The sequence below is a fragment of the Lynx rufus genome, unplaced genomic scaffold, assembly GCF_022079265.1.
Source record: "Lynx rufus isolate CCGP_SWC_20201006 ecotype Redwood Valley unplaced genomic scaffold, mLynRuf1.p SCAF_1, whole genome shotgun sequence".
Classification (NCBI taxonomy): Eukaryota; Metazoa; Chordata; class Mammalia; order Carnivora; family Felidae; genus Lynx; species Lynx rufus.
In genome coordinates this window covers 227,224,924-227,250,443 of record NW_025814823.1, presented here as the reverse complement: position 1 = coordinate 227,250,443, position 25,520 = coordinate 227,224,924, and the positions used below count along the sequence as shown (strand labels likewise).

Here is a 25,520-nt window from a genome sequence, read left to right as displayed (position 1 = left end):
CTTCAGATTCAGTAATATCCATTGTCCTGTTTTCCAATTCACTGATTCTCTCTTTGGCCTCTTCCATTCTGCTGGTCAGCCCACCCACTGAGCTTTCCCATTTTGGTTCTGAAATTCCTGTTTGGCTCCTTCTTCATATCTTCTGTTCCTTTGCTCAGGCTTTCTGCTTGTTTCATGCATCACAAGCGTTTGTGCAATTGTTCATTGAGTACCTTTTTCTACGGCTGCCTTAAAATCTCTGCCCGATAATTCTAACATCTCTATCATCTTGGTGCTGGTTTCTGTTGATTGTCTTCTTTCGTTCATTTGAAATCTTCCTGGTACTTGGTATGACAAGTGTTTTCCATTGAAACCTGGTCATTTTCATATGCTACCACGAGACTATGGGTCGTAATATAAAACTAACACATAATATTAATACATAAAGTTAAAGCCTTCTGTTTTAACTGTGCCGCCTTATCACTGCCAGGTGGAGACAGAAGTTCAGGTTTCCCACTCAACCACTGTTGACACTGGAGGCAAGGGGCTCCTCCTTACTCCTGGGTGGTGTGAGAATTTCTGGCTACCCACATCGTTTGTACTGATGCTGTGGTGGGGTTGCCCTGTGACTCCTGGATGATGCTAAAAGTCCTGATTCGCTGCCAGGACATACTACTCTACTCTAGGTCTAGCAAGGAGGGAGGGAGCACTTGCTGACTCCCCCCCTTACGGACAAGGGCAGGTGGGTAATCGGGGCAGTCTGATCATGGGCTCTCACTTGGCCAAGAAACCAACCATGACTTCCACAACTGACAAGCTCCCACTGGAAGCCCACAGTTGGAATCTTGGTGAAACTGGTTCCCAAAGCACCAGTTCCTGTGTTCCCGGAACAAGGTTGGAAGGCACTGGTTGGAGAAAAACAATAGTTGCCTAGTATTGTTGTTTTGGGGTAATGTAGAATGCTTACTTGTTTTTTGATCTTTTCAGTGGTTGCAGCCTCTTAAAAAAGGCAGAGAGAGAAAGTGGAATAACATTCAAAGTACTTTATCTCTTTGTTCAACATTCATTTACTCTGCAAGTTTTTACTGAGTAATTACTTTGTGTTAAAAATTTTGCTAGATATTAGGAACACAAGGGTGAAAACCACACTATCCTTTTCTCAATAAGCTTACAAATCTCTATGTGTTTGCTAACTGGGTAAAAAGATAGGAATTTTTGGTTAAAATCATTTATTTGTACAATATCTTAATTAAAAAATCAAAATAAATACATGTGAATACATTTTTATTTTTGGCAGGAATTTTCCTTCTTTTTGCTTAACCATGTTTCCATGCAAGCTTTTATAGTAACTATGACAACATGTATTTATATTTTATAACCAGAAGATGTTAAAAATCAAGTGGTTGTTTTTTTTTTTTCTATTTTGTTTTAAACTGGGTTTGTTAAACGGGATCATCTCTGTTCTCCCTCATGGTAGGCAATAGAGACTTGAATATATGTAAAGACTTTAATTGCAAAGTTGATAAATGTCGTTAGTCACTATAATTTTCTTGTCACTGTTAGCTCTGCTCTGATATTAAAGACCCTGGGCGGTGACCCAACCATAAAGGGGTGACAGTGACCAAGATGCATAACGGCTAGGTTGAGAGAGGCAGTGACCCTCCTCTGTGAGAAGAAGACTTGAGAACCTGAATACATCTATCATTTACCACCTGGGTGACTCCACGTATTTAAAGTTTTGAGCCTCAGTTTCTTCTGCTGTTGGTGTCCTGACTCGTAGAGCTCAGAAGAAGGCCTGAGATCATCAAAAAGACAACTGCATGTAAAAAAAAAGCAGGTTGTTAGCTCTACTTTTGAGATGAGCTTCCATTGATTCACTACTTTTTGCTGGGTTTGTCTTCAATTACGCCTCCAAAAGGATCAGATTCAGGAAAGTTCCTTAAATAGTGATGGAAAATTACAAAGACCAGGTGAGCGGAAAACCACTTTGGATGAAGGTAATGTGGATTCAGCTCATTTCTGGATTGGGATTGGAGTCTCTGAAAATCCATTTAACTCTTCCCATTTTTTTCTATTAAATATTATTTATTTTGAGAGAGAGAGAGAGAGAGAGAGAGAGAGAGAGAGAGAGAGAGAACACATGCACAAGCAGGGGAGGGGCAGCGAGAGGGAGGGAGAGAATCCCAAGCAGGCTCCAGGCGGTCAGCACAGAGCCCCATGCAGGGCTCCATCCCGCCGACTGTGAGATCATGGCCTGAGCTGAAATCAAGAATCAGACACTTAAATGACTGAGCCACCCAGATGCCCCTTCCAAATTTTGGACCCCCATACCTCCTATTTAGGGCCTGTGACACAAGATTTTAATTTAACACTAAGGATATGGGAAACACATACTATCACCCAGGCAGTATGCTAGACTCTATATAAAAAGTGAATTAAAATGGAGTCCTTAATCTCTTCGGACTAGGGAGGTTGAAATGTTACCAGAATGACACAAACCTATTTAAACCTGTCCTTGAAAAGAGATACGTTTATGACATTTTCTTTCAATACATGATTTATCCTGCACACAAAGTCTGGACTTTAGAATATTGAAACATGATGCTTTATCTTATTTTTAAGAAAGACAATTGTGCCAAATTTAAGGAAATTACCCCAATACAACCTCAATTTCTGCAGGTGGTTGAAAGCTCTTGAAGGAATAGGTAATTACAAAAGCCCTGGCTCTCCATGCAGTTGTATTACACATGCTTCTGTATTTTGCATGTATACGTATCATGACGTGTGACTCACTTAATTTATGTACGCATGTTTAATTTAATTTCATACATCTAACACCGATAAGGAGAAACTGTGCTGTGTGTTTGCCTCTCCTCAAAGAAATTTGCGCTGTGACGTCCCAGGTCTTTACAAAGATGCAATGTTACCGAATTTTAGGTATTTACACGGAAAGGGACTACATGAAGAAGAACTTGCTTTTTCTATTTAATGGAGGGAATACCAAAGGGCCCCTTTAAGGCTCTAGAAGTGCCAGATAAGTCTCCAAAAGAGGTTGTGATGTATTAAACAAAGGATATCACCAACCAGGAGGAGGAAAAAAAAAAAATCATCGAAACGGGGAGAAAAATACACTTCCTGGCTAGGAAGCTCTTAAAAGTTCTCAGCCAGGAAACCTTCCACCGGGGCGGGGAATGTCTTTGGCTCTCCAGTGACTCCCTGCTAAGTTCCCCTCAAGTTTTCCCTCCCTCTCTCCTCCATTCCCCGCCTCAGTCCCCAAACGTGGGAGCCACAGGAGAATGCCCGCAGAGATACCTGACTTTGTCAGACAGAACCCGACTCCGGTGCCTGTTTATTTTAAAGGACCCCGCACCCAAAATAGGCCGTATCGGCAGGCAAACCCAAGGGATTCCAAACGACGCCTGGAAGCTCATCTTACAAGTCGGGGGCCAAGCCTGCAAAAGAACAATAGTAAAACAGAGCCAGGAGCGCGTTCCTCCGTTCAAACTGCTTCCCCGGTGGCGCCCGGGCCTGCGGCGAGGCCGGGGCCGGGAGCCGGAGCCCCGAAAAGGCGCGCTGCCCCTTTAAAAGGCCGCGCATCTCCGGGCCGGCCTTCCTCCCCGGGGCTCCAGCTGTGATTGACGCTGGGCGGCGAGAGGAGGCGCCTGGCGCTAACAAAAGTCCGGCCCGCGGGCGAGCGGCGCCGGGCCGCGAGTCTCTGCTCGCTCGGGGCACCCGCAACAAGTGGCCGCCGCGCCCTCCCCGGGGAAGCCGCGGGCGCGCAGGGGCGCCGGGAGGAGGCGGCCGAGCCGGGGAGCCCCGGCCGCCCGCGCGGCTCAGCGCCCACCGCAGAGGGATCGGGGCGGGCGGATGGGGACCCGGCGGCGGCGGCGCGGCGAGCCTCTGGGCGGCCCCGGGGCGCGGGCTCTCCGCGGCGCTGCGCCCGCTGGCCCGGAACGCGGATTCTAAGAGCGGCGGCTGCCCCCGGCCCCACCCGGAGCCATCGGGGGTGCCAGGCGGGGACGCAGCGCCCCCTCCCACCGGAGTGCAAGGGGCCGCCCCCGGCCGGAGCCTGGCCCCGGAGCGTGGGGTATGCGCAGCTAACGGTCCCGTCGGGCGGGCTTTCCTCTGGCGGAGCGCGCAGGCGGTGCGCCCCAGCTATGGAGTGTCCGGGGAGACGGCGGGCATGACGGCGGCAGGATGGGCGCGAACAATGGCAAACAGTACGGCAGTGAGGGTGAGTGGGCCGCCCGTCCTCAGCCTCCCGGATCGCGCCCCCCTCCTCTCTCTCCCCCTCGCCCTCCCGTCTGGGGAGGAAGGTTCTCGCACGCTACCGTGGCGCACCCCTGCTCGGCACCCTGTCGGGGCCGTCACCTTTCCCTTTGGCGCTGAGCGTTCGGGGGCCCCGAGGATGCGTTCCCACCGTGGGGGGCTCTTTAAGCAACTTCCCAGGTTGTCTTTGGGAGGGCTCGAGTTGCATTTCTGCCGTATTTCTGAGCACATGTGCCTCAACTTTCCTTCCCTAAGCATCTGGGGTTTAGGGCGATGGTTTGGCAGATGGCGGAAGACGGTTTTGAAAAATAACGCTGAGAAAACTTTCCCAGGCCTTTGTGCTCCAGTCCCCGGGACTCTCCTGTAAGCAGGAACAACTTCTGTTAGAAGAAGTTAAGTTTCCATTCTCAGCTCAAGGCCCCTGAGCTGACGGTTTCGTGAAACACCACCTATGGGCCTCGCGAGGAGTGGCCGGGGGCTTTGTCTGGTCTCTCTCGGGGCTCAGGACGGGCTAAGGACCATCTGTTACGTGGGGCTGGAAATTGCACAGAAATATTGCCTGTCAAGTGGGAAGTTGGAAGTTGGGGAAACTTTAAACTCCACCTACCCCTAAAAGGATGATGGATGTGTGGGTTGGCTTCTCCCTCGCTCCTCCTCCTCTTTGCATAAAACCGTAGTATTGTAACCGAGTTGATTAACAGCCTGCCCCCGATTTGCATCCTGCATAGGCATTTCCCGCGGTTCAAAAGTTGGGAAGATTTGTCTTTCGCGAACTTGGCTGGAGGGGAGTGGAAGAGACAGTATCGCTTTTATAACGCCCCCCCCCCACCCCCTCCCACCCCCTCCCACCCCCTCCCACCCCCTCCCCAGGGCAGGCTGTTACAAACCGGGTCCAGCGCCTGCAGACTGGTAGGAATGCAGAGTGGCTATTCAGCATGTGGTGTTAGGGAAACTTCTATCATCCTGTTCAGAACTTTGAGGTGTGGTCACAGAACGTGGATGTCTATCCCCGTGTGTGTCTGTGTTCCTTCTCAGCAGCTTTGCGCAATTACAGCAAATTTACCCGCCCTAAAAAAACCATACCCACAAGAACCTTTTGTTTAAATCATTCTTTTCCAGATCACAATGTTTTGAATTGCATATATATAGTCTCCTTATTCTGGGCAGTTTTGTGGGAGAGATTTTTTTTTTTTGATAATTTAATTAAAAACAAAAAAAGTTTAGCAGTTGTCTTTTTAAATAGCCCATGCGAAAATATGCCAACAAAGATTATTGGAGAATCTTGGCCACTGCCCAGAACTTCTTAATGTTTTAAAAATTTGTGGAATAATGAAAGATTAAGCCTTCTTACTCTGAGTATTAAAAAGCTTTCAGGGCGTAAAATGTGTGCTTGTCAATTCTGGATGTGCATACATTGTGATCCTTGAACACTGTTGGGCCGTGGGGAGGACGCCCCAAGAGTTAAGTGGAATCAGGGCTCTGTGTTGTTGAATGAAACCACTCCCAACACCCCTGATTCTCTGCAACTTGTTCTTCTATCCCAGCGTTCTCGTATGGTGCAGTGTGTGGTGTATGACGACTTCCTGTCTGAACAGTGGAGTTTTCAACCCTTGGGAGAGAAAAGGAGAGACAGAGAACTAATGATCTCCAGCTGTTATCCGTAAATGCTACCTCTGCATTTTCACTTCGGCTGAAGTGAAATTTTACTGGGATCAGATTTAGATACACTGTGGAACTTTTTATAGGGAAAGCCTCTTGGGCTCAGCTGATTCAGGGGAACCAATAGGAAGCTTCGGGCGGTAACTGAGTTTTGGCTGGAGGGACACATTGTGCTTAGTTTTCATAGACTCTGTTCAAATGCTGGGAGATTCCTCTGTGATCGGTAAGGAAAAAATAAGAGAAAGAGAAGTAACGTGAACTTAAAAAAAACATCTTTTCCCCCAGTGACATTAGACCCCTCCTAAATAGGGTTATAACATATGTACAGTAGACCATTGAACAATGTGTGGCTTAGGGGCACCAACTTCCCCTGGAGTCTAAAATCTGAGTATAACTTTTGACGCATCCCAAACTTAACCACAAGAGCCTACTGTTGACCAGAAGCTTTACTGATAGCAGACAGTTGATTTCTACTCATGCATACATATTTTGTATGTTATATGTGGAACATACTGCATTCTTAGAGCTAGAGCAAAGAAAATGTTATTAAGAAAGTCTTAAGGAAGAGAAGATAGATTTGCAATTCCGTACTGTGTTTATAAAAAAAATTTACATGTAAGTGACTCCACACAGTTCAAACCCCGGTTGTACAAAGGTCAACTGTAATTGGTATTGGTCAGCTTTGTTACAGTGTGTCAACGGGTGGTAACATACATGCAAATAAGCCTGTTGGAATTCAACGTGTCAGTGTCACCTTGTTTTTTAATCTAAGATGTCAAATTTCAAAGAGAGTGGACTCAACCCTTCAACACAGTATCTCCATTAAGGAGACTGAGACTTAAGACAGTTTCAGTAGGTTTAGTACAAGTTAGGTATACTTTGAAGTAAGATTTATTTCAGAGATTTATTTCAAACCATACCTAACTTGAAATGAAAGGGGGGAATTATTAGTGGATGCATATCCATAGAATGCAGTGAGAGACCGCTCCACTTTGAAACATAGGTGTTTGAGTATACTTTAAAAATCTGCACTTTAGGGGCGCCTGGGTGGCTCAGTCAGTTAAGCGTCTGACTTCAACTCAGGTCACGATCTCGCGGTCCATGAGTTCGAGCCCTGCGTCGGGCTCTGGGCTGACAGCTCAGAGCCTGGAGGCTGCTTCCGATTCTGTGTTTCCCTCTCTCTCTGCCCCTCCCCCGTTCATGCTCTGTCTCTCTCTGTCTCAAAAATAAATAAACGTTAAAAAAAAATTAAAGAAAAATCTGCACTTTAAGTATATTTTAGGGTTGACACCACCAATGTAAATGCAAGCCACCTTCCTTTTACAGTGAGTGTTCAATTATTGGAATGTTTAAAACTTCAGGATTTCTTATGTAATCTTATTTCTCCTGCTACTGAAAAGCACTCTGTACATTAAAACAACAAAAATGCTTCCTGAGGCTTACCGTAGCAGGTGCAACAGGGCAGACATTTCCAGTTCTGTGTAATTCAAGGATGCGTGTGGCATAAGCATCACCCTGGAGCTTGTGAACAATGCAGAATCTTGGGCTCCTCCTAGAATTGAATCATTTATCATGTACTTGTTAAAACTTGGGGAAGTTCTTGTGTAGGGCGGAGCATTAATTTGGGAGTCTGTAAATTTGAGTCCCGCTTCAGTTTAGCTTCTGTGACCTTGCTCAGTTCTCCTGAAATCATGGTTTTCTCTTTTCTTTTCTTTTCTTTTCTTTTCTTTTCTTTTCTTTTCTTTTCTTTTCTTCTCTTTTCTTTTCTTTTCTTTTCTTTTCTTTTCTTTCTTCTTTTTCTTTTCTCTTCTTTCTTTCTTTCTTTCTTTCTTTCTTTCTTTCTTTCTTTCTTTCGAGTGAGGAGAGAAATTCCTTATTGGCATTACTTGTCAAGATCTAATTCTTGAGTACATGGTCATTCATTTTATTTTGCTCTCCTAATGCCTTAATGGACCACTTAATGGAGATTAACCTTGGGAGGTGTGTTATAATAGGGAATATAGTAAATATAATATATAGGGAATATCATAATAGGGAAGTTAAGACTGTTAGTTACTGCCATGAAATCCATAAGCGCCCCTCCCCCCTTGTCACCCTCTTTTCCTTCACCTCTGTCTTCTTCACTTGTTCCCCCCACCCCTCACCTCTCCTAATAAATCAGTCCTGGACTCCCTGCTTTTCTTCCTAAATTCAAAATCTGTGTAAATAATGGGTGTTTCCAAAGTGTTTTGTTTTGCTAAATACTCAGTGACTATTCAGGTTAATGGTTTAATTTGTAACCCCATCTCCTTCTCCCCTCCACTGCCAACTTGGATTTTGCTCCAGGAAAAAGTTACCATACCAATCCTGATCTTTAGATTTCTAGAAACATACATGAATGTCTAAATGATTAGGATGTTCTGATAAATGCTTTCAGGGAAGGCTGTTTTTTTCCCCCCTTTATCTTCTTTCATAAGGTGTCAATTTCAGCCTGTGTGTAGAAATCTGGAGAATGAGTTGGAGTGAAGCTTGTGACCATTAGCTTTGACTCCAGTTAAGTCAAAGAAACAGATCTCCCTGTTCTAGTAGGAAGGGACGGCTGCTTTCCCTTCCTTTTAAGGTGTCTGAGCCTCACCCTCACTTACTCAGTAGTTTCAGCTTTAATACGCAGTTAACAGCTCCTTTGCAAAATCCTGGGTGTTGTTGAATTGGAGCTGATGAGGACACCGTGATGGGGTTTGACTCTTGGTTTCTCTGCTGCTCTTATCAAGTGCCTTGGGTGCCCTTTCACCGTCTCAGACCTGTGCTGTTGGATATCAGGATAGTCAGCTGCCTGAACACATAAATCATCACTAATCCATCACCACCTCGGGAAACAGATCTTGGAATAATGATAATAATGGCAGCTAATGTTTATTGAAAGTTTCCTGTGTCCAAGCATTCTTCTAAGCCATTGACGTACACTGACTCACGTAACCCTCATGACAGTCCTAAAGGCAGGCACTCCTAAGGTCCTCATTTTACCAATGGGGAAACACAGCTGTAGAGAACATGACCTTTTCCCCCAGGTCCTACAGCTGGTGTAGGTGGCACTGGGACTCCCGGCCAAGTCTGTCTAAGCCCAGATTCACTTATTCGTTCGTTCAACTAATGTGTGTTGACTTCTTATTTCTTACTATGTGCCAGGAACTCTTCTGGATAGTTGGGATACATCAGTAAACGGAGTAAGATCCTGTACTTGTCAATCTTTTCTTCGTGAGTGTGTGTGTGTGTGTGTGTGTGTAGGTGTTTGTGCGCGCGTGCGTGCGCGCATGCACGTTGGGAGGGAGGGGAAGTGGAACAATTAACGTGTGCGTACACACCCAGTAATTCAGTCACCCTTGTGATACATTCTAAGGGGCTAATGTCTCTGAATAAAAACAGTCATCAGATTATTTGGAGACTGGGAGGACGAACTGTTGCAATTTTAGTCGGTCACTGTTGGCCTTTTTGGAAAGTTGACATTTGGACCAGGACTTAAAGGAAGTTGAAGACTGATCCTTGAGGATCCGTCCAGGTAGCACATTGACTATAACTTGGAACCACTGTGTAATACCAAGGTGAATACGTTCTATTCTGGGGAGCGTAAGTCATCATCTTATGCAAGTGTAACATCATTAGCTCTCCATAATAGCTACAGTGGAACCGAGTCAGTTTTGGTCACTGGGCATTTGTTTTTTTTTGGCCTAGAATCTTTGCAAATATCTTTTTATCTAATTATATTACGTTAGCTGTGTTGTGACTGCTTTTGGGTCGGAGAAGCCTAGGACCAGGGGATATTGCCTGACTTCACTGGATATGTGAAGACAACCCCAAAGATCTCCAAAGTTCTTAGATAGAGATAGGTCTTCATCTTTTGCCTCCAGTAAATAATTTCATTCTGATGACAATCAAGAGAAACTGTACTGATTCTACTGTTCGGTTTAAATCAAAGCATTAGTGTAGCTCCTGGGACCATCTTGGATCTGAGGGTGAGAAGAGATTTTCAGAGATTTGGGGAATGTTTTATGTTTAAGATGAGAAGGAAAAGAGAGGGAGCGTTTGTTTTCCCCTGAGAATCAACTCACAAAAGCTTTGTCTTGACTCCCTCTGCCCTTTGAGAGAAAACGAATTCTGGATTGGTTTTGAGTAACTAATAACTTTTGCCTTCAGCCTTTATCTACTGGTGTCCCTCTGGAAGCTGTGCAAATTACTTGGCTGTGTAACTGGTGGGGCAGTCTAGATAGGGATTTTAAGATGGTGTTAAGGGTGTATTAAAATATATGACATAATCTTGAATAAAATCAAGAGTGAGTCAATTCTCTGAATAATGAAGAAGGGAATAAATGAAGTTTAGAAACTTAACTCATTAAAGGGGCGCCTGGGTGGCTCCATGGGTTAGGCTTCCAACTTGAGCTCAGGTCAAGATCTTGAGGTCAGTGAGTTCGAGGCCTGCATCAGGCTGTGTGCTGATAGGGGGTGGGGTGGGGTGGGGCGGGGTGGGGGTGGGGTGGCTGGAGCCTGCTTTGAATTCTGTCTCCCTCTTTCTCTGCCCCTCCCCCACTCATGCTCTGTCTCTCTTTCTCTCTCTCTCTCTCTCAAAAATAAATAAATGTTAAAAAAAAGAAACTTAATTCATTAAAAAAATAGTATTTGAAGAACTGTCGTGCTGAAAAAATTAAATCGCAAGATGCCTAGCAACGACCAATTGTATTTGAGTTACTAGAGGGTAGATTTGGCTGAGTCTGAGTAAGACCCCATGATTGGAGCTGACCACCTCTGAGATAGGCTTCCCAGTGACTGGGTGAGTCATCAGACATGGGAAGGAGGTGATTAAAGGATGATGTGCTAGAGATTTCTGCATTGACCAAGGGGTATGTTATAGGACCCTATGCCCAGTTCCCTTGCAAATATTCGGTCATGTGAAGTTATGTTTGATAAAGGGTTATTGTTTGATTCTAACTCATTTTACTGCTTCGCTTCCCCTCTCCCGAATACAGCTCTATCATTTTAGGTGTTAAAAAATATTTCCCCACTTTCCCTGGGTTATTCTCTTTCTCTCTCTTCGTCTCCACCTGTTACATGTTTGTGTTTATGTCTAGCTAGATATATTTAGGTGTTAATTCGAAAAATCTACTGATTTTATTGACTTTCCTGCCTTTTGTGAACATAAGCTCCAGCACCAAAAATTGGGTTTGATAAGTGACTTGTCCGTATTTTCAGTGTAGTAACAGACACTGACTCTACCTATGGTGTTACTTTTCACTTTTATTATTAACCTTGAAACATGTTGATCTGCTGAACTTGAAGCAAGACCTTTAACTGTGCTCATGTTGAGTGTCTTGAATACATGGTTTACCTTGTACATAAGACTTTTAATTGGCATTACTGGTTAGTGAAATTCGATCAGAAGCTGCAAATTGCCTGGGATCACACAAAGACAGCATCTTCCTAAGAAGCTCTGGTATTTTGTTCCGCACGATGTGTACCATGAGTGAGACGTAGCAACAGATCTTCTGTGTAGTAACGGAGGCCAGATCAGCTGACCTTTGCCAGAATGTAGCTCTTTTTTGTTTTCGTTCTTTTGGTTCTAGTTACAGAAATTTCGGACCCTGATTCCACCTACTCACGGCATTAAATCTGCAGGGAGAATAGACTTGCTCTAAAAACGTTCAGTCTCTGAGAAGCTAGGCAGCAAGATGAGAAGTCCTGATTCACAGGGGCACCCTGCTTCCCCACGTGTGCTAAGTGTGGAGGTAAGTGGTCAGGGGAAAGTGTGAATAGGGATAGAGTTACTCTCTAAACGAGGACAGCTCTGGATAGTACCTGCACTTCCAGAAGTATCTAAAGGATGTTTCTGAAACAACAGCAACAAACAGGTGAGTTGGATTGACCGTAGCTTAGACCCTTGGGAGAAGCTAAATGTTTGTTGAGAGACTTTCCCTAGTTGTTCCTCAAATCCTCATGTGGTTTATTTCATGGAAAGTGATTCCTGCAGGTTCTGTAAGTGAGGACCTTGAAATGTTTCAGAAAAGGGCGGGACCATCTCACTAGGGTCCCTAGTCAGGGTCCCTCTCAAACATGCACATTGCCACAAAGGAGAATGGCAGCCTTTGGGCAGATGCCCTTAAAATATGCTAGCCAATGGGGTGCCTGGGTGGCTCAGTCAGTTGGGTGTCCGACTTTGGCTCAGGTCATGATCTCGCAATTCGTGGGTTTGAGCCCCATGTTGGGCTCCGTCCTGACAGCTCAGAGCCTGGAGCCTGATTTGGATTCTGTGTCTCCCTCTCTCTCTGCCCCTTCCCGGTTCCTGCTCTGTCTGTCTCTCCCTCCTTCAAAAATAAATAAACATTTAAAAAAATGTGCTAGTTAATACCCCAAAGATGGACAACTTTAAAACGTCTGACATGAATAATCATTAACCATCTCTGAATTTTCCTCGGTAATGAAGTATAAACACATGGTCAACATTTTCCCCATTCCATGGTTGAAGAAGTGTAGACTGTTTCTGGAGCCGTAAATCTCTATTAGGTCCTGCATTAGATGTGCTCATTCTATCAATTCCTATTTAAATTTGAAACCAGTAACAAAATGAAAAACAGTTGTTAACACTGCATGAACTCATAATTGTAACGTTAGAAGCCTTGAGCAATGTGTAGAAATGTTATTAAAACATTTTTTGTTTGCTACCCTTTCTGTGGTAAATTCCTTTGCAGCATTTTTCAAGCAGATGCAGCCGTGGAAAGTGCATCAAAATTTCTAGAGAAAAATTTCAGGAATTATTCGTGTACTTGTGGATTGACCTTCTGGCTGCAAGTAACCCACTTCTTGGCAAGGTGGAGAAGTCAGGAAAAGGCTACTTAGACATGTAGTACAACCCGCTGGCCCGGTGAAGTACTCGGGTCAGATCATGGTAGCATCTGGGTTAAGCCCAAGTCAAAGGCCAGGCCTGACGGGTTCTAACTGTCAGACGGAGGTCAGAGCCCAGAAGGAGCAGCAGGTAGGAGACCTCGCGTGCCCTGGAAGAAGGAACGCAAGTTCAAGGAAGGGGGAAAAGAACAAATTCAGAGAGAATGGGAATGAGGGCAATGGTTGTCTCCTAATGTAAAGAACAGGATCAATGTTGTGCTCAACTCTTGCTTTCTTAAAAACATCTCAGCCCGCACGGCCCCTGGGTGGCTTAGTCGTTTGAGTGCCCGGCTTCGGCTCAGGTCATGATCTCGTGGTTCATGGGTTCAAGCCCCTTGTTGGGCTGTGGGCTGACAGCTCAGGGCCTGGAGCCTGCTTCGGATTCTCCTTTGCCCCTCCCCTGCTCACACACACTCTCTCTCTCCCTCTCTCTCTCTCAAAAATAATAAAAAAATCTGAGCTCACAGATCAAAATGATTAATAAATACTAGTATTTCCAAGTTTATTCTATTTGCTGTCAGTTTAGTAATAGTAATTCACATTTATTGAGCACTTATTAGGTGCTGCCTTCCCCCTCCGTGCACTCTACACACACTTTTCTTGTAGTTCATGGCAGCCGCTCAGGGGGCACTGATGACTCCATTTTACAGGTGCCAACAGGGAAGCCGAGAGGCTCGTCCCTGCCCAGGGCACACAGCTGGTGAGCGGCCCGTGACAACGGCAGTCCCTGGTGGTGCTGGAGTCTGTGGCCCTTTCCGCTGTGCACATGACCCCCTCCTGCCTGGACATCGTAGGTGTGCAGCCAAAACTTTTCCCAATCTTTGTTTTGTTTGTGTATTTCAGAGAATTGCAGTGGCTGAGAAGTAGCCCTTAAACAAACAAAAAAAAAAATGGTGACAGTTTTATGGATTAGGAGATCCAAAATGGAAAACTTTTTTTTTCTTCTAATTTTCTTTAATTTTTTTGAGAGAGGGCACAAGCAGGGGAGGGGCAGACAGAGAGACAGAGTGTGAGGGAGAGAGAGAATATTAAGCAGGTTCCATGCCCAGCACAGAGCCTGAGGCGGGTGCTCGATCCCACAATCCTGGGGTCACTGACCTGAGCCAAAATCAAGAGTCAGCCTGAAGCAGGCTCCAGGCTCTGAGCTGTCAGCACAGAGCCCGACACGGGGCTCGAACCCACGAACTGTGAAATCATGACCTGAGCCAAAGTCAGACGCTTGACGGACGGAGCCACCCAGGCGCCCCGAAGGATGTGTTTTGAAGGAAACTCTCAACTCATTTGACCTGGGTCTCCCAGGGATAGATTACCTGCTCATTTGGCAACAATCTGCCGACAAACTGGCGGGCTAACGAGCATCTATAATGGCATCAGCACGTGAAATAATTAGCATATTCTGTAATTAGGATATTCTGTACCGTCTGCCTGAAATGCCATCCTCTGGAATCTCCACAGCATTATGTACTTGTCACTGGCCTTTGTTCTGGGTAGCCTGGGGACCTGCTCCCAAACAAAAGCTAGCGGAGGACTAAGAAAGGTGCACACGTTTCCTTTCCTCCCTCAATAGTCGATGGGTTCTACCTTCTATTTCCCTCTGGTTGCAGAACCGTGGATTTGAAACAGCTGTTAATACGGAGAATTATTCCAATATGTACTGGGGAATTTGGCCTTCTCCTTTGCCAGCTCCTGGGAGACTTCTCCATAAGTATGTCTCTGAAATTGCTTTGGAAACTATAAAGCTTTTCAGACATTAATCTTGTTTATCGTCACAGGGACGGTGGAAGGGGCGTCCGTCATTATCCCCAGTTTATAGGTGAGGAAACTGAGGCCTCGACAGAGTAAGTGACTTGCTTTGATTTTACGCTGAAGATTAGGTGAGGTCATTTTGATTCTAAATATACTACACTTTCCACGATACCATCACTCCCCCTTAAGTGCTACAGGAAAACTAGAATATAATCATGCTAGAGGGTTATCACCAGGAATTCTTGGCAGTATTTTATTTGTTTATTAATCTATCTATCTGTTTATTTATTTACTTTTAGAGAGAGAGGGTGCAAGTGAGTGAGGGGTTGAGAGAGGGAGAGAGAGCGAAGCAGAGCTCGCCTGAAGCGGGGCCTGAGATCACCCCGTGCCGGTCTCAAACTCAGGAACCTTGAGATCATGACCTGAGCCAAAGTCAGATGCGTAACCAGCCGGGCCCCTGGGTGCCTTTGACGGTATTTTAAATTGCTCTCACCCCAGGATAGAAATGGGGATCTGCAAGCCTCCATCCTTTAATCGCTTTTCAGCTCTGCTAGACGCAGAGAAGTCTGCCTTCCGAGTGGTCATACTCAGCCGTGGGTGTGCGGGAGCAGCCTCATGGTGATGAGATGATCAGAATGAGAATGCAGAGTAAATTGTTGGAAATATTGGTGACAAGGGAGGGGGGCTTGGTAGTTCAGTCAGTTAAGCATCCAGTTTCGGCTCAGGTCATGATCTCATGGTTTGTGAGTTCAGGCCCTGCATGGGGCTCTCTGCTGTCCCTGCGGAGCCCGCTTTGGATCCTCGGTCCCCTTCTCCCTGCCCCTCCCCAGCTCTTGCTCTCATGCGTGCGCGCGCTCTCCCTCTCAAAAATAATACACATAAAAAACAAAACATGTTCACAGCAAGATGACATTATTGTTTGGAATGCCCTTGCTAGTTGGCAAAACTCAGGTGGGGCTTGGGGGTGTTTCCCTCCCTGACAACGTCTGCTCCGGATGCTTTAGAGAAAGTTATGTCACTGCCTGGGAGATCAGAGAATCACCCCTAAAACTGGGGACTCTGAGCGTGACAGGAATCCTGGTTCTCTTCCATCTTCTGTGTCCTTTGCTTTTGAATGACCACCTTTCCCAGAGGCCTTTGGAAGTGGTGAGGGCCTGGGGCAGGTCTTTTAGGATGAGTTGGTATGAAGTCAGTGAGGTTCTACCATTGTGATAGAAATTCGCGTTGTTCATTTAGTCTTTAATTGCTTTACTCTCCAGGCACTGTCTTCTAGCTTAGTCTCATTTGTTTTTCTATTTCTTGGTCCTTTGTATTCATTCATTATTCATCCTACATGTGCTCCCCCAGATGTGACTGCAACCCTGCTCATGGAGTAGGCCTGAAATACACGTTTTTGTTGTTAAATGATGAAATGAACATGAATCTGTGGCCATGGTCTTTGTTGGATCTAAGAAAGGCTCATGAAAACGCTGTAGTAGTTTCATGAGTGTTTCTGGGACTCAGACATTTTAACTCTAAAAACAAATTTTTCTGGACACGTGTCTTCTTCCGAGGATATTCTAACTTGGACCCTTATTTTTTATCAGGCAGTGCCATCTTCTTATGGATGAAATAGTGTAACTTGTGTATTTAAGGAACAATGAAATGTCTGTTTTTTAGGATTGCTGAAGGCAATTGTTGAAGACTTTGACTTCACTGCCTTACAGTATTGCAACTGTTTTCGTGATTAGTATTGAGTGGGACACTGCTGTGTATATTTTATTGAAAAGTATATTGTTGGGTCATATTTGCCTAAACGGACTTGGAAGTTGGTTTTATGTGACAATTTAAGCAAATCATTAACCTAGAACACATTTATAAAATGTGATCTTTAAATTAAGAAACGATTCCTTTGGCCCTGTGTTCTCTGGATTAAACGTCCATAGGGTTCTAAATCCTTTTAAATTTGTATATTGCTCTACTTCACGCTAAGTGCCTTGGGTCTCCATTTTTATCTTTATTCTTATGCAAAATATAAAAGTTATTATGTGTGTCTGGCATGATTGGAATGGCTTCTAGATCTTATGCTTCTGGCTTCCCACATTACTAAAATCAGAAGTGATTGAGGAAAAAAAAAACCATTATTGAGCTGTGTGTGTGGTATATGGATGTGTTCGTGTACTTGAAACCATATTTAAATAACCTTTTTCTATAAATTAAGTGAAATCTATTATTCTTCACACCTATTTTTTTCCCCCTGTGGGTGGAGAGAAATACATATCCTATAAGGAATTTAAGAAATACAACTAAAATTAAAATGGCATTTGTTTCTCTAATAATATGGTATGTTAGAGGAATAGCTTCAAACAAAAGGATACCGTAGGAATTGGGTGAAAGAAAAAACAAATAGCCCAACACAGGAGCTTTTTGAGACGGAACTTAGGATAGAGGTACCGTACTGTATGAACAAGGACTTGAAATAGTTCTATGACCTGAAATCCACTTGAAGCTGTATGGTTTCGTTTGTTTACCCGAATGTGTGTTCTGCTCACATGAATGGATGTAATATCTCATTGGTGGGAATTTTACATTGCATGACACTGAGCCTGGTTGACATTTGCTTTGAAGTGGCAGAATGTACATTCGGAATCATAGGCAACATTGACATGCTCATTTTTGTCTTTTTAAAAAAATTTTTTCAAGATCAATGGCTACTCCATTGGTTGGAAGGATTTACGTCACCCCATTTGGACAATGTGCATTGCATATACTCGTATGAAAGTAAATTTCAAGACCTGATATTTCTGTCCTGAACATCTTACTCTTGACATTTCATTTTGTATCCCCTCTGCTTATTTAATTATATTTTAATAATTTTCTCTATTTTCCAGCTCTCTTGAAAGACCTCTCCTGTTGATTATCCTATGAGCTTGTTTTGAGACACAGCGTCTCCTTGGGGAGTCTTTCTCTACTCCTAAAGCCATAAGAACGTGAACTAAGCAATAAAAAGCCAATTCCCTCCTCTTGGTTGTGCTTCAAATAGTCATTTCTTTGATACGGGCTAATAAAAACAGGAAAAGGATCAGTTTTAAATGCTTTGCTTTGGGGTTGCTTTACCTCCAGTAAGGAAAATTGCCTCACAAGGGGGAGCACGGGTAATAAAGATACAGCTAACTGAGTAATTGTAGTCAGTCTAATGTCGAAATCCCCAGGCTGTTGCCTGCAAATCTGATTTCATCTTGGGATTGCTGTGTGTCCACCATGGTGTGCAGATTTGAATTTGCTGCTACTACTGATTATCTCTTCACCGTCATTGAAGATGAATTTCAGATGCTACTGGAGATTTTTTGATATGGGTGGGTTCTTCTTTCCTTAGCCATATTTGTAAGTCTTAAGGTAGTTAACAGAAAACCTTTGGATGTTGACCAAGAATGAAATATGGAATACAGTCATGGAAATTTTAGTAGTGAAAGTGACCATAGATCACCTTACAGAGAGATTGAGGCACAAAGAAATGACACAACTTTGCCAAGGCCTGCAGAGAGCAAGGCTTTAGGATACTAACATGGATTCTCTTAGTTTCTTTTTAATCTATGTCTTTGTTCGTCACCATGCTTCACACCCTTTTCCTCTTACTTAAGATTCAAGGTGAATGTCATGTCCGCTCCACCTCTCTACCCTGTGGCCTCTGCAGGACCGACCCTCTCAGACCCTCAGCTGCACAGGGTCTTGGTACTGATAACTCACAGCCCAGTGCCTCTCCAGAAATTATTGTCACCCAAGGCCAGGAGCGGCCCCCATCACATGACTAGTTGAGGCGGAATACCATTTGGGACAATTCAGAAGGGCCCTCTTGGGTCCACGTTCCCCATGGAATTGGCTGAGTCTTGTGTTGCGGAGTCCTTCTGTCCCTGTCCAGTCTGCCTTCTCCCTTGCCTCTTGTAAGTGTGATCCCAAGCCTAATTCCCAATAAACTGCACCTAAAATCTACACAGAAACTGTTTACCGGGGAAACATAAGACAACAGAGAAGTTAGAATAAGGTGCTACTCTTGGTGGTCAAGGGCAGCCTGGCACTGCTGGGAAAATTATCTTCTTCCTGGGAATCCTGGCTGTCCTTAAAGGGAGTCTTCAGCTGAGAGGTAAGAGACAGGGACTGGTTTTCTGCTTGGGGACATAGTCTCATCCTGTCACTGTATAGATTAGGAAAGCAAGCCTCCTACCCTAAAGTGACTTGACCAATAGCGCGTAGCTACTTGGCAAAAGAGCAAAAATGAGCTCGTAATACCTGTCTGCTGCTGTTGGGGCTGATTTTGAAGAGCCATATTGGAATTTGTTCAGAGTCGTTCTGCTGCTATAACTCGGAATTGACTGCAGATGGATCTAGAGACCCTTCATCTGTCTGATCCATTTGTTCAGCTCTGGCACTGAAATGCGACGTCTCAATAATTCCTACGTGGTCTGATTTTGCCGATTGTCCACTGTTCTTTGAAGAGTGATCGCTGCAGCTCACCACAGTTGGTAGTAGAACAGTGAAGAAGAAAAAGGAAGTAGAAACAGATGGTCATAGTTGTTTTTGCCTGAAATCAGCATTTCGTGTTAACTGGCTATTAAGAGAATTGGGAAATTGGCAAGGCTTATTACATGATAGACCGGTGGCAAGTACACGTTCATTAAACAGATGAAACATGCAGCAGTGGGTTGAAATAGTCGTAAGCAAAATGAAAAATGACTACAAATTAATATGGAGTCTCAGGATCATCCTAAATAGTTTATTAGTCATTTTATTATGCTCAAATAATGTTCCATGGAGATTATCAAACTATTATAAGCGCAGCGTCACTATGATCCTGAGAAATTTGGAAGTAATTGAAAAGCAAATTATTAGTTTGTTATTATTGCTACTACAAGGATGCAGATTTTATACAATTTCCTTGGCATAATTAAGCAGCTCTGCTTCTGGAAAATGTTCTTTGACTCCCATTGTCTGTAAATTAAGTCAAAATTTATTTTATTTGGTACTCAAGGCCCTATGTATGCTGTAGGCAGATTGCCTTCCCAGCTTTCTCTCAGGCTGCCCTTCTGTATGCACTTTGTACCCCAGCCGAACCGGAAACCTCAGAGTGCCCCGAGCGTATCTTTTATTTTCCGAGATTTGTGTCTTTTGTCACACTGGTCCTTTTTGTCTTGGACCTTTCTTCTCCTGTGCTTACCTACCAATGACATTTTCTTTGATTTCCCTCAGATACATCTTTGTTTCTTAAAAAAATTTGTTTTAACGTTTATTATTTTTAAAAAAAAATTTTTTTTTTTCAACGTTTATTTATTTTTGGGACAGAGAGAGACAGAGCACGAATGGGGGAGGGGCAGAGAAAGAGGGAGACACAGAACCGGAAACAGGCTCCAGGCTCTGAGCCATCAGCCCAGAGCCCGACGCGGGGCTTGAACTCACGGACCGCGAGATCGTGACCTGGCTGAAGTCGGACGCTTAACCGACTGCGCCACCCAGGCGCCCCTAACGTTTATTATTTTTAAGAGAGACAGACAGAGCATGCGCTGGGGAGGGGCAGAGAGAGAGGGGGGGAGAGACACAGAAACCGAAGCAGGCCCCAGGCTCTGAGCTGTCAGCCCAGAGCCTGACGCAGGCCTCGAACCCACGAACCATGAGCCTAAATCCGACACTTAACCGACTGGGCCGCCAAAGTACCCCAGATACATCTTTGTTTATGATGCTTAACCCCTTGCTTTGAGGAAACACGTCAGGCATTCCTGACTGGCGTTCCTCTTTCTTCCCTCTGAACCACTATGGAATTTTTTTTTTCTAAGTTTATTTATTTATTTTTGTGTGAGAGAGCGAGAGAGCGAGAGAGCGAGTGAGCAGGGGAGGGTTAGAGAGAAAGAGGGACAGAGAGAATCCCACACAGGCTCCGCACCATCAGTACAGAGCCTGACGTGGGGCTCGCACGCACGAACTGTAAGATCATGACTTGAGCTGAAGTTAAGAGTCAAACGCTTAACCTACTGAGCCACACAGGTGCCTCCCCGCCAGCGGTGTTTTATTTCTATGGAAGTTTTATGTCCTACTTTGAATTCAGCTGCCCTCATCTCTCGAATTCATAAATACTTGTAGATATCCCTGTGCCAGAATCTGTGCTAGGCGTTGGGAGATTCAAAAACGTGAGAAGCTGATCTTCACCCTAGGGTCTCCAGTCTAGTGAGTGGGATATAACATAGTACAAGAGGAGCCATGTAGGGGGCCACTAAAGCACGTAGTGGAGGGCACAAGCCTGGCTGTGATGACCCTTAGCTGGGGATGTTCATAGGGACTTCTTATCTGAGATGACCTCGAATTGAGTCTAAAAAGTTGAATAAGGGCTTGCCCGGTATGGCTGAGAAGGAGGAGGTGAGCGGAACCACGGAAGGTCAGGCAAAGAGGCAGGAACCGTTGGGTGAGCTACAGGGGAGAAGAGAGTGGTCCAAGTGGAACATCACACCTGGAAAGGTAGGCAGGTTTGCGTCGCTGTGGAAGATGACGAAGGCGGACGGCAGGAGGGAGCCAGTGGCAAAGGTTCAGTGACGTCCGCCGTGGACAGATTTACAGAGATCACTGGAGAAGCCTGTGGATGACTCTTCTCCGCTCCTTGTGTTTACTTCCGTGTGGACAGAGTGTCATTAATATAACTCCAGGCCTGGAGAATTTACCTGTTGGTAAATTTGGGAGAAATGCAGTCAACATCTGAGCTCCTTTCTGTTTTCCTCTTGAGAGGGAAATGCCCTTGGGGAGCACCTTCTCTGGCAGAAGCTCTTCTTTGAATAGAATTCCATGAGTAGACTGACTAGCTTTGGTCTCATGCCTGCCAGCCCTTGGGTTCATTGCTAGCCACTTAGCCGTAGACCTAAAACCACAACTTCTGAACTAGAGTTTTCAGAAACACAGGTGTCATTTTTCTATCTGCCACTCCTTAAAAAAAATTTTTTTTTGAATTTTAGAGAGAACGAGAGAGAGAGAGCAGGAGAGAGGGAAAGAGAGAGAACCTTAAGCTGAGCATGGAGTCTGACAAGGGGCTTGATCCCAGGACCTTGGGATCATGACCTGAGTCAAAATCAAGAGTTGGACTGTCAACCAACTGGGGCACCCAGGTGCCCCTGCCACTCCTTTTTAAAATTATTTCCTCAATTTGTTTTGAACCTGGGTGGGAAAAAGTGGTGCTTTTCACTGAGCCGCATCAAGATCCTAATGTAGTATGTGGTGGGAGATAGGAAGAATAGGTAAATGTGAGCAGATAAATATCTGAATTAATGCAGTGGTATAATGATTGAAGAGGCTGGTGTGGGTTTCAGGGATGAAAAGAAGGTAGAATGAACAGGACTTGGTGACTAGTTGGCTAAGGAGATGAGTGCAATGGGACACTCTAGAAAGACTCTGCCTTCAGGCTTGGGTGGTTGCAGGCCACAATCGTTCACCTACCGTAACTTTCTGATTGAAGTGAGTTACCATTGAGTAACTGTCTCCAGGCCAGGACAGTTAGTCTGGCCTTTCCTTTCTCCTTGGTCATTCCCACCCATCGGACAAGTTTTCAGGGACTGATCCACTTGGGCGTTTGTCCACCCCAAGTTGTTCTTTCCTTTATTAATTCATATAGCTAGCAGATATTTATTGATTTCCTTCCATGTGTCAATACCTATCTTGGCTTGCCCATGACATACAGTGATGAATAAAACATTCACGTGTCCTCTGCAAACTGACTCAGAGGGTCTAGTGGGGGAGCCAGAAAAGCAAGGTGCTGGTCCAACAGCTTTGGAGCCAAACAACCTGAGTTAGAATCTGGATGGACACTGCCACTTGCGAGACAGGTGGCCTCATCAGAACCTTATTTATTGATTGATTGATTTTTCCAGTTTTTAAGAAATGCTTCTTTATTTTTGAGAGAGAGAGAGAGAGAGAGAGAGATAGAGAGAGAGAGAGAGATCAGGGGAGGGGCAGAGAGCGAGGGGACAGAGGATCCGAAGCAGAGTGCACCGACAGCAGCAAGCCCAACTTGGGGCTTGAACTCACGAACCGTGAGATCGTGACCTGAGCTGAAGTTCGATGCTTAACCAGCTCAGCCACCCCGGCGCCCCATCAGAGCCTTATTTTTAAGGTAGCCAAGTCAGTATCTACCTCAAATGCTACTTTCACACTTTCTAAATTCTCCTGATTTGGCCCAGGAAACTAGTGGATCGACTTTGAGTAAATTCTGCCAGAAACTTAGAAAATTGGGAAAAAAAAAGTTGTTTTTGGAATTCATCTTTGAAACAGGAAATTCCTGTCTATAGCTGAAAGAAGTCACAGGAGCGGTGGAGGTTATGCTCTATTTCTCCCTCTTTTGGACAGTCCCTTTAGATCGCACTTGACGGAGGGCAGTTAGAATGCGGTTTATTTTTTGGTTAAGTTTTCATTTTTGAGTTATAATTGCATCAGGGATCTGGAAAAGAGTCTGAGCTCTCTTTTCATGATGGCAAATCTAGACCTTCCTGGGAAGTAGAGAAAGAAGGTGTTTGCGAGGTTTGAAGACAGACCTCGTATTAATAGGGAAGAACACTCCGATTTGTAGATGTTCGTGCCATTTCATACAATAATGGACTTAAAAAAATTTTTTTTCAGTTTATTTATTTTGAGAGACAGAGCAGAGGAGGGGCCGAGAGAGAGGGAGAGAGAGAATCCCAGGCAGGCTCCATGCTGTCAGTATGGAGCCCAACATGGGGCTTAAACTCACGAGCCATGAGATCATGACCTGAGCCGAAACCAAGAGTTGGATGCTTAACCGACTGAGCCACCCAGGCGCCCCAATAATGGACTTTGTAAAGGCTCTAAACTTGGTGGCGAAAATCCCATTGTTTCAAGAGTCCTTGCTTGATTCAATGTAGAATACTATTCACATAATGCAAATTGTGTGAGTATGTGTGTGTGTGCGTGTATGTGTATGTATATGTGTACTTTATTGTTCCTATTTGGGACATAGACCAAATTCTATGCTATGCACCAAATCCTGCCATTATTGTATGAAATGGCACGAGCATCTACAAATCGGAGTGTCGTTCCCTATTAATAGGAGGTCTGTCTTCAAACCTCGCAGACACCTTATTTCTCTACTTCCTAGGAAGGTCTAGATTTGCTGTGATTTCAGTTTGTCCCCCAATGTCCCACACCACAGAAATTGAAAAAGGTAGGTGAATTAGAAGGTGGTACAGAAGTAATGATTCCTAGTGGGTAATATCTGCTTTGTCTGAAATCACTGTTCTTTAAGCAAGAACAAAAACGCCCCAGTTTTGTCCTGTAAGTTTTTTTCCCTATGCATGGAAAGAAATAACGGTATCTTGTAAGGAATTTGAGAAATACAATTAAAATTAAAGTATCGTTTGTTTCTTTAATAGTATGGTGTCCATCCTACGGCTGTGATCTGCTTTCATTTATGTCAGAGAACCCTGTGTGTTTTTTAGTTTTTTTAGATTTTTTTAAGTGTTTATTTACTTTGAGAGAGATGGAGACAGAGTGAGAGCCGGAGAGGGGTAGAGAGAGAGGGAGACACCGAATCTGAAGCAGGCTCCAGGCTCTGAGCTGTCAGCACAGAGCCCGACGCTGGACTCGAACTCGCGAGCTGTGAGATCATGACCTGCGCTGACGTTGGACGCTTAACTGAAGGAGCCACCCAGGCGCCCCCAGAGAACCCTGTGTTTTAAAGCTGGATGGGACTCGAGGGATGACTTAGTTCAGTGCTCTCCCCTTCGGGGACCAACAGGAAGTTGAGGCACCGAATGCTGGAAAAGCCTTTGGCAATGTCCCCTATGAGGTACAATAGCCAGCACGGTGGCTAAGAGTTGGACTCCCTGGGTTTCAAACTGGCTCTGCCAGTTACCGGTTGCGTGATCTTGTGCGAGTTACGTAACCTCTCTGCCTCAGTTTGCACACCTGGAATTTGGAGTTAGTAGCAGTTTTTCCCTCTGAGGGTTGTCAGGGACTGGATTAAATGAGTAGGTATGAAGCCGTGGCGTCTGACACAGCAAATGCCGCTATTGGTCTACAATGATCTGCATTTCGTCAAATCTGAGATACCGTGAGGCCACTTCTTCCTTTATTTTTTCCCTCATTGTGAGTTTTTATTTGTTCTTCATGTAGATTCTGGTTGGTTAACGCACGGGGCAGTAGTGGTGTCGGGCGTCGAATTCGGTGACTCCTCACTTACATCCAACAGTGCTGCTCACAACGTGTGCCCCCCTCAGTACCCATCATCGTCTAGACCACCCCCCACTCCGCCTCCCTCCATCAACCCTCAGTTTGTTCTCCATCCTGAAGAGTCTCTCGTGGTTTTCTTCCCTCTCTTCTCTCCCCCTCCCCCCCCCCCCCCCCGCCACCTTCCCAAACGTTCATCCGTTTTGCTTCTTCGCCACTGCTTTCTGGATCTCAAAATGCATGACTGGCAGGGTTCACAAAATCATGGTGTGATCTGCCACAATGATTTGAAGGTCCTGTGGATTGTCAGATGGAGGTGAAATGGACAGTGAGAGGGCGGGGCTTGGAATCAATGAAATTGGGTGCTGTTATTATTATTAGTAAGCCGGACTTAAGGTAGAGCTTCAACTAGAAGCTGGGTCTCCTCATCCAGCCCCTCGCCAGTTATTCTTCATTGTCCATCTGGGGTATGTTTTTGTATACAGTACGGTTTCAGACACGTGCACTTTGGGAAATGAAAATTTTAGCTGTTTACTCTGAGCACACGGAACCTGCCCCTCTTGGGGTGATGTCGTTCGACTTAAAGCTGTTGTGACACTTAAGTTTTGTGGCTCCAAGTCCTAAAAGTCAACGAAGGGTGATGCTCCTATCTTATTGCAGAAAGGAGGCTAACGAAACGCCCAGATTTCCCTGAAAGAATGAGGCTGCTCTTTCCACCCATGCTTACAGGCTGAGGGGTAATGAAACTGTATGTTTCTATTTGTTATTGCTTC

The 25,520-nt window shown here is 44.9% G+C and overlaps 1 protein-coding gene across 1 annotated transcript in view; it reads left to right on the top strand.

Moving 5' to 3' along the window:
• The first annotated feature begins 4,096 nt into the window (after positions 1 to 4,096).
• FBXL7 (F-box and leucine rich repeat protein 7) overlaps positions 4,097 to 25,520 on the top strand; it is a 388,632-nt gene continuing 367,208 nt past the window's right edge. The window contains exon 1 of the mRNA XM_047074402.1: positions 4,097 to 4,213. Within this exon, the coding sequence (XP_046930358.1) occupies positions 4,177 to 4,213 (37 nt within the window). The 5' untranslated portion in view covers positions 4,097 to 4,176. The remainder of the gene's footprint in view (positions 4,214 to 25,520) is intronic.